The sequence below is a fragment of the Parasteatoda tepidariorum genome, chromosome 5 (genome assembly GCF_043381705.1).
Source record: "Parasteatoda tepidariorum isolate YZ-2023 chromosome 5, CAS_Ptep_4.0, whole genome shotgun sequence".
NCBI classification, from domain to species: Eukaryota; Metazoa; Arthropoda; class Arachnida; order Araneae; family Theridiidae; genus Parasteatoda; species Parasteatoda tepidariorum.
The window spans coordinates 90,756,986-90,766,744 of NC_092208.1; the positions used below are offsets into that span (position 1 = coordinate 90,756,986).

General features: G+C 29.8%; 1 protein-coding gene across 2 annotated transcripts in view; it reads right to left on the minus strand.

The window, feature by feature from the left end:
* Positions 1-9,759, minus strand: part of LOC107452396 (ubiquitin carboxyl-terminal hydrolase 42) — a 40,927-nt gene that overhangs the window by 13,430 nt on the left and 17,738 nt on the right. For both annotated transcript variants that reach the window (XM_016068860.4, XM_016068859.4), the window contains 6 exons: positions 8,953-9,116; positions 6,671-6,764; positions 6,462-6,587; positions 5,587-5,679; positions 2,008-2,053; positions 688-1,905 (listed from right to left, as the gene is read on the minus strand). In XM_016068860.4, coding sequence (XP_015924346.1) covers positions 688-1,905; positions 2,008-2,053; positions 5,587-5,679; positions 6,462-6,587; positions 6,671-6,764; positions 8,953-9,116 — 1,741 coding nt within the window. The remainder of the gene's footprint in view (positions 1-687; positions 1,906-2,007; positions 2,054-5,586; positions 5,680-6,461; positions 6,588-6,670; positions 6,765-8,952; positions 9,117-9,759) is intronic.

Below are 9,759 nucleotides of genomic sequence, written 5' to 3' on the forward strand. Positions count from 1 at the left end.
AGGAATTCTTCTAAAACTGGTTCTTTCTTAACCTTGAAGCTTAGGAGGCGAGGACAAGTTCTTTCATCCTCCAACAAAAAAAGGATTAGTATCAGCTGGTACAGTCTAGTCTAGAAGCATCTGTTTCAGCTATAAGTTGAAATTCAGCTCGCGTTTTAAACCTATATTTTTAGTTTTAATTGATAATATTATGTTATCTAAGCGATCGATAACGGGGGGAAATGACGAAAGTTTGATTTTTAATGTCATTTATTATATAAAGAGTATATCTATGTTAAAATTGACATCGAAGGTCTACACACGTGCGTTTAATCGCGAAATCGGCCTGGCNAGCGATAAGTTGAAATTCAGCTCGCGTTTTAAACCTATATTTTTAGTTTTAATTGCTAATATTATGTTATCTAAACGATCAATAACGGGGGAAAATGACGAAAGTTTGATTTTTAATGTCTTTTATTTATTATTTAAAGAGTATATCTATGTTAAAATTGACATCGAAGGTCTACACACGTGCGTTTAATCGCGAAATCGGCCTGGCAACTTCGAAAGTTCGATAATTCTATCAATTTAAGTAAGGTATCTAAAATCCGGACCTTCCAAACCCCCCAGCAGTCCGGATTTTCGAGGTTGCACTGTATTATGAATTAGAACAAGTTGTGCAATATGAATAAAAAGTAAAAACCATACCTTTGAACGTACGGTCCACACTGTCATTAGTTTTTTCAACCCATTCATATTCTGGGCTTGAGTTGGATGAACTACTGCAGTTTACATTATTCTTAGAAACATCTATTCTTTCTTTCTTTGTCTCTTCAAGATCAGATTTTTTGGGTGACTCGAAGCTTTTATGAGGGGAAGCAGCAGTTTGCGATGCAAGTTCGGTGCTGTACAACTTTTTAGAGCATTTGTTAGGACTCACTAAATCAATCACAAGTCCATTTCTTATGTCAGTTTCACACCTAACCTTTTTGTGTGGGGGACCATCCGAGTTCACGAAGTGCGTTTCATGTTGAATTTTTTTAGGTACAGAACTAGGTTGGTCTTCACCGTTACAAAATTTGGAGTTCGTAGGATTCTCCTGATCAGAGTCACTACATTTCCTTTTAAGGGTGGAGCTTTCTTTGCAGTTTTCTTCCTTGGCAAAAAACGCATTTCCGTGTTTACTTTCTTGCTTGCGAAAATCATGCTGTTTGGTATTTTCATTTAAACCGTTGTGAGTGGAATCAGTCTGGTTTGATGAAAATACCAAGTTACAGGCTGGTTTACATTTCTCGTCTTCACCGGAAGAGTCTTGTTTCACTACTTTGGGAACAGAAGAACCTCCTTTGTCTGTGGATGTGACATGCCAATCAGTAGTAGAGTGGACGCTAGAATTTGAATCAGCACCGGGAGAATCAGCTCGTACATTAGTTACTGTCCAAACATCAGTAGCTATGACTTTAGACGAGGTAGAACTAGAAGAACCAGAGTTTGAAAGCCTATTCACATTTAATGCTGGTTTCCTCTTAATATTAAAATTACTAACACACTCAGGTTTAGCACTACTTAAAGAGTTACTACCAGCACTATTACTAGAGCCTGAATTGGAATTCAATTTCACTATAGCATTGTCATCTGAGGAGGAGTCTGAAGAATCTTCAATATAAGGCACTAATCCTGCTTGATGATTTTCAGTTTTGGGGGTATTTACATGAGTTGAGTTAGTTTCCTGAGATTTAGAAGCTGGATTACGAATTCCAAATGCTATTTTTTCACGGTTATTCACATTAGGGGAAAGTCCATTTCTTTTAGTGAGATTAACTGTCGGATACGTAGGCTGCTTCAGTTTTGGGCTTGATTGCCTGAATTGATTGTTCTGAATCAATGGTTTTGAGGAAGGAATTTCACTTTTCTTACTGTCACAAACTAAAAATAGAAGAATGAAGGAAAAAAGGTGAAAAATAAAAAATTTGCGCATTTAACTTTTAATAAATATTAAAAATAATTAAAATTATTCCTGGAACTTACCTGTTGAACCAATTTTTTTGCACACTACACCATTTTCTAATGTCTTCTAAAAGAAAAAAATAATATTAAATTGATATCTTTTTCCATGCTCATTAATAAACAAACATTTATTACATTCTTAATTAAGGGAAATTTTGTCATCTCTGATGTGGATACTTATATGCATAGTGATACCTCATTTAAGTTTCGTAATTAATATATATATTTTTTTCATTTTGTTTCTCATCATGCCATGTAAGAAGCAATGAAAATATGATTTTTACTATCTTAGGTAATTAAACTTTTTTCAAATCCACTATTCCCATCTAGTTAAAGCCTGAAAAGATTTATACAGTAAAACCATGATTGATTGAAATCTTGTTTCTTATAGGACCGTTTACAGCAAAAAGTTTCATTTTAATGAAACAAATATTTCCTCAGAATAGTCAACAGATAACAGGATTTAGGACTAAAAGAAGTTGAAGTAAATTATTTTATTGTGCTCTTTCAGATAATTTTTTCACAACTTACACAGCTTATAGTAATTATCAGAAATCAGCAGTTTTAGAAAAAAAAAAGAAGTTTGTGTGGTAACATAGTGCGGCAGAAAACCAATTATCCAGAATGCTCAGGGTCACCACTATCCGGAATGTCTAAATTTCCTAGTTCTCTGGATTGGGTAAAAAACACCATTTATTGATGTTTTATTGAACCCAAATTAGAATGAAAAAGAAAAACACATTTAAAAATAAAATAAATAAAAAATAGCTTTTAAAAGAATTAAAAAATAACAAATTCAAATATGTATTTTTTAAAAATTTCATGAACTTTAAACTGACGAATTTGATCTAAACGCTTTAATTAATCCTAGCAGAAGTAGATGAAGGATGATCTATTAATTTCTGATATACAGAATATAAGAGAGAAGGGTGAGGGGGAAGATAAGAGAGAAAACTAAAGTGAAATGAATGAAAATGTGCATAAAACATATGCCCATCTGTAAATAAAGGTCATGATGTGAAACTATTTGTTCAAACAGTAAAGACCAGGTGCCCCAAAAGACTGGTCAGGTAGTTGTAAAATTACAAATAAAAATAACAGGATCTTAATTTTGTGTCACTTTAAAACTATATAAGGAAATTAAAAATATGGATTGAACTTGAGTAATACCAATATTGCGCAAAAAGTTATAAATAATTCTATTAAATATATAATAATCACCAAATTAACTAAAATAAAACAAAACTAATGACTTAATAATGCAATATATTGCATACCTAATTATAAGGAAAAAAGAAAACGATAAAATACATGGAAAACTTATTAATCAGGTCAAATAAAAATAACGCTAGAAAACTACCAAATGGAAATGATAATTAAAAAAAAAAGGCACTAACATAAATATTAAAACCTAAGAACAAGGCAAGATGTTATAAGATCAACTGAATTAAAAAAAAAAAAAAAACAACTTTTATCTTAAAATTCATGAATAAAAAGAAGTAATTTATTGAGTATAAAATTTATTGTGAAGTGTAAAAAAAATAAAATAACGTAGTGGAATTAGAAATGAATCACTTTCAAAAAGAGAAAGTTGCAATCTGCTTTATAAAATAATTAGATGCTTATATTAATAAATAATCTTTTATTTTTTATAAAAGACATGTTTTAACAAAATCAGACGCGATTCCACATCAAGCAAAATTACAAATGATGCTGCACTTCTAAAGAATCAAATTTATTCAATTCAAACATATTGTTTTGTTCATAGATGTAAAATAAATATAACTGACAGTAAAAAAAATATTTTTTTTTTTGTTCTTAATAATTAATTGTATTATCCGAAATTATAAAACAATAATTTTACATAATAAATCAAGGATAACAAAAATAGAGAAACTAAAGTGGATTAAAAAAAATCTGTCACTAAACTTGAAGTTTCAAGTTCCTTTACTCAGACATCCAATTAACAACACTCAAGAAATTATTAAGAAAAGAAGAACCTCGAGGATGCATATAATGACAGTCAATCCAGGAAAGAGAGAGAGAAATATTTCTTTAAAAACCCCTATTGCACAAAAACAAATTACAATATTGAAAATGGAAGAATTAAATCCTGCAATCTGATAGAGAGTCAAATTCTCCAAAATTGAATTTTTTTCGAAATTCCCGGGGATTATAATGCAGAGACTGTCTGAAAGAAATCCTGATCTTTGAAATTAACATACGGAATTTTTCAGACTGTATGCATTTTCATACTGAAAACTGTTGTTATAAATAAGAAATTTGGTTGGTTAAAGATGCTGTGATTAAGTATGCTCACTTTCCTTCCTTACGCCAAGAAGCTGACCGCATGGGCTATTTTCCTTCTACCAGTCCAGTACAACGTAGCCTTCATGTGAAAGCTGCTTATGATCAAAAAATTAGTAATATTGCTGAGGGTGAACAAACTGTCAAGTGGTTATATGGCTATAGTTCATATATTTCCTGTGTAATTCTCGTTCGACATTCACTTTTCGACCATATATAACTTTTTTTTATTACTGTTTAAAACAGTTTTAATGGGCAAAACAATATGAAAATGATTACCGCTTGAAAAATTCCACACCAGTTTATTGATCAGAATTTTGAGACAGCAATCTATTAATAAAATCTAAATGGAAAAATGTATTAAAGCAAAAGGAGAAATGTTTTTAATTAAATTAACAGCTTTAGGAAAAAGTTACACTGTTTAATATATTCAATTGAAAATCTGATATTTCCTACTCACTTACTTAACACTTTGATCAAGTCAGTTTATTTAAGAAAACTGATTCAATAAAGTAACCAAACATAAATTCACTGGGATTTTCAGACGAACAATTAGTCTTTATAAGTGAAATAATTCCTATTTAGTACATCGATGCAAGAGTAATTTTTTATAAAATTAAAATTACCTTAATTTAAAAATTTTACAATAACCAATTTAAATTGTTCAAAATCTTAACTTTTGGGAGTTATTTGCTATTTTGAAAAATTCTAAAATAATCGATTGCACCGAGGAGTTTTTGCCAAATCCTATCGTCCCATTTAACTAATGCAATTAATTAACATCATGCTTCTTTCATTTTATCCCCGTTATCAGCCTGCTTGTTTTCCACAAATAAAAATGATAATAATTAAAGAATATTTAATTAAAAACGCATACACAATTACAAATTCATAAAAAATCACAATGAAAATAACTAACACAAGCAGCAAAATAATGTGGGTCCTCAATGGACTAATATTCACGAATCTTGGCCCAGTAACAGTTCAAAGGGCCACGATTTTCGACATTGAACCCATATAGAATTGTTCCACTCGTCCAGTATTTACAGCCACTTTACAACCAATAGTGGCCCTATATAGAGTTGTGAGAGTCACTCAATATTTTTTAAATTCATTATTCAACCAATATTGGTTGTATATAGGCTGATATCGATCCAATACAGGACCAATATTAAAAAAAATCTAGACATCACAATATCGGTCCTTCAATGCATGTTCATACAGAACCCATATAAAGCTAATTTTGAGCACAACTGGGACCAAGGTAAAGTTGTTGTTAGGGAATGTGCATACCTTTAAAGGAAAGCTTTCAGTAGGAGTAGCCTTAATGTAAAACAAAACATAAGCAATCTGATTTAAAACTTGATTTATGCCCACACGATGCACCTAAAAAAGAAAAAATATATATACTCAGGTATTTATTTTAAATATTAATCATTTACAAATACGTTAGAAGACAATGCCTGCAGTATAAAAAACAGTAGAAAAGTCAAACTGTCTCAACCTAGCACATTTAAATATTTGGGTGAATATTGCGTAATGAAGGAAAACACAAGTAAAAAAGATAACAGGCAATTTCCTTTGAAAATTTATAAAAAAATGAACCTTATTGCACATGAGATTTCTGACTGATAATATTCTCGTAATTGCTCGTGTCTTATCCAAAAGAATTTTTCATAATTTACACTTATTAATTGACATTACATCCTTTTATTACTTTAGTAATAGAAATGAAATTCATTTTATACAATTAAAACAAATATTTTATTTAATTTAAAAATATGAGATTTAAAATAAATAAATAGAATAATTTCTTCATACTATTATTATTTTTTAAAAACTTCAAAAATATATTATGTTTAGCAGTATTACTTAATTGATATTAAAATAATCTTTTAAACCACATAAATAATATTTCAGTAGTAAATTTATTATAAAAAAATCACTAAGCATATTTTTGTTTCAATAATTAGCCATTCACTATTTTGAATTGGTAATTTAACCAAAATTTTTTTTCTCCAGAATTCATTGAATAAAGCTTGTATTTTTATGGCTTATTTGTATTTCGTATTTACTTTAGTATCAAGATTATTTTTTGCTTTTTCTTAAATGCAAATAAGCTTCAATGCAAAATAAAAGATAAAAAATAATTGAAAATTTTCGTTTACCCTTTGGTCATCCATAATGTACCAAGAACCATCAGAATTCTTTACATAGCAGTAGTAATGACCAGAATTACATGTAGGCCCAGAATGAACTAAAACAGCATTTAAGTGGTAAACCACAGGTTCACCCTATAAAGAAAGAGTTAAAGATAAGAACACGTTGCACTTAAAGGAATTTAAGGCAACTAAAATTAAGAAAAATGAAGACAAACCTTCGTGTCAGACATAAAAGGTCGAAGATTAAGGTTTTGAGGGTAGGTAATCTGCTTTGTTATTTTCCCTCCGAAGGACCTATTATAATCAAACCTGGAACATTTCAGATAAAATTAATAACAAAAACAAGCAGAACAATTTGCAAGCAGTAATACATTTACAAGGGTGAGAAATGAACAAATTTTAATAATAATAATAATAAAAACAGCAACCTTTTAACATGTAAGTTTCAGGGTTGAGGTTACATTTTTAACTGTTTTCATTTTCATAGCACACAGGGAATTAACAGAGTGGAGAATACATGAAAACTTCAAGAAAGGTAATTTATTAAAAAAAGGTGACTTTTTTTTAAAAATTTGACTATAGGAAGCTTTTTCTTATAGTCACAAAGTGCATGAATCTGCAATTTGTCTGCAATTCAAATATTAGTACAAATGTAAATTGAAGTTGTTAAACAATGATTTTAAGATTTCTCTTTTTCCAGTTTCCTAGTAGAAAAACATCAGATTATACAGCTCGAAGTTTAAGGAGAGAGAAAATAAAACAAATTGTTTGTTAGAAATCCCTATCTAATAAGCCACATAAGACCTCAGGGTGTTTAGCAGCTTAAGACTAGAAAAAAACTTATGGATTAAGTTTTAAAAAAGGGGCGAGTTAAAAAAAAACTTTTTTTTAAGAGTAAATATTCATTATTCACTATACAGATATAACTAATAAAATTATTATATGAGCACTGACCTGTAACAACTTGAGATCTGCGGATATTTGCAGAAACTTGATAATTAAGGACAAAAACCATGCTTTTGTATTAAAGTGATTAAAATTTCCGGGGAAAAAAAATTTATTACTGACGACGAATGAAGTTTGAATGACAACCCACATATTTTTTTTTTTAAAAAAAGAAAATTTTTCTTACTAAAAATCTACAAAAAAAAGTTGACAAATCTTAAAAAAGGTGACTAAAGGCATCAAATTTTTAAAAAAAGGTGGGACAGGTGACTCAGTCCTCACTCTGAATTAACTGTCCAAAGCCTAAAAAATCAACGACAATAATTATCTTTTCAAATTTATACACTGTGCACTTATTGGTTACCTAATATCCCGGTGTAAAAGTCGACTTTTCAATTTTCTAAAAATCAGGAGGTCAACTTGTACACTAGTAAAAAAGTTGGACATTCGTTGATCCTGAAATACCAATGCATTATAAACAATGAGATAGATATAACTCTGTATCAATTCACCCCTTTCAAAAACTATTTTTTACTATGTTATTTGAAATTAATTTCGCATTTTCTCTTAGCTTATTTTCTTTACATATAAAGGTTTTCTTTAGAAACAATACTTAAATACCAGGAAAAATATGAAATATTTTTAACATGAGGACATTTGGAAGCCTTCCTGAAAAATTTTAATGTTTTATAAATTCAGGTATTTTTTTGGTCTTTCATTTGTTAACTTATACATTGGGACATACAGTGCATAGATAAATAAATACATAATTATTACTGATATTTAAGGTAGGTAGATATTTTATTTACGTCGCACTAGAGCTGCATAACAGATTATTGGCGATGGTCTGGGAAACATCCCTGAGGATGATTAGAAGACATGCCATTGCAATCTTGTTCCTCCACAGAAGGGTCCCTTGCTTTGGTAGCTCGACGACCGGCGAGCAAAGTTGAGCACTTTACGGCAGAACAGTTTAACGAGGACCCATACCACGACCCTCGGTCCTTACGCAGGCTGATCAAAGTGGTCACTCACTCGTTAACTGACTTCAGCCAGTGATGCTCAACTTCGGTGTTCTACTGGGAACCGTGTTCTTGAGTCCACTGATATTTAAATATCTACTCATTGATTTTCTAGTTATAAGCACAGAAGTTTAAGTTTATGACCAATTCTTTACATAAGATAAAATTTTAGAAATACCTACCCCCCCCAAAAAAAAAGATCTATAAAATTAAATTAACTTTAAGCAACAAGTTAAATGAATTTTTTTTTAAAATAAAAATTAATCTCAAGAACATTGCAACATAACATAATTATTGTAACTAAAGAAAAAGTGACCTGAAAAAGTTGGAGGGAAAAAAAGTAAGCAAAATTTAAAATGATTTAATTTAGAATTATCATACATACTTTGCCTTTTATTTTCCAAGATAAATTGTAAATAGTTCTGATTACACTAATGAATAATAAGGATTATAACAATTCATATAAAAAGAATTGATTGAAACTCTCATTTGCAGATATCTTCCAAAGAAGGTGAAGGAAATAGAATTACCTCTTTAGCTGAAAGGTTGCAACATTTGGCGCTTTATGAACAGTGAATCTCTTACAAGCTTGAACTTTCATTTTGCATTTAGGACATTTGTAAGCATTATCATTGTCTAGATTTTCAGGCTCAATAAACTTTTTCAATGCAGCCTCTAGTGTGAGAACATTTTGCTGTTAAAGGGGGGAAAAAGTTGTATGTTAAAACAATCTTTAAAATATAATAAAAATGATCAGAAAAAATATAAAAATTTAAAGAAAACTAAAAAATATCCCAATTTCTATCACAAGCATACACAACAATGAGGAAGAAACAGACTAATAATATCCTGCTGAAAACTAGAAACAGAATTTCAAACCAAGATAAAATTTTTCAATAAATTTGATATTATTCATCTAACACATGTTATAGAATCACTTTATGGTCTCACAAAGTTACTAATTAACTGTTAAACTTTAAATATCTGAAAATGTAGCACAGGGTTCCCACTCTATGATGAGATTGAAATTCAAGGACTTTCCAGGACTTTTCAAGGACCTCAACAAAATTTTCAAGGACCTTAATCTAAGACCAATTTTAAAAATTATTCTCTTCTATTTTACTAGAAGCAACAATGCTTGTTGTGGCAATAATTAATTTCAAATATAATACCTAAATGCTTTGCCTATATAGAGAGAAGAGAGTATATGTATTATGGACTAAAATTTATATTTTTTTAAAAACAACCCTACTGGTTTTACATATTAATTCACAAAATCATTTTCAGCACAATCTATAACTAATGGTAATGAGGTGTTAATGGTGAAATCCTTTAAT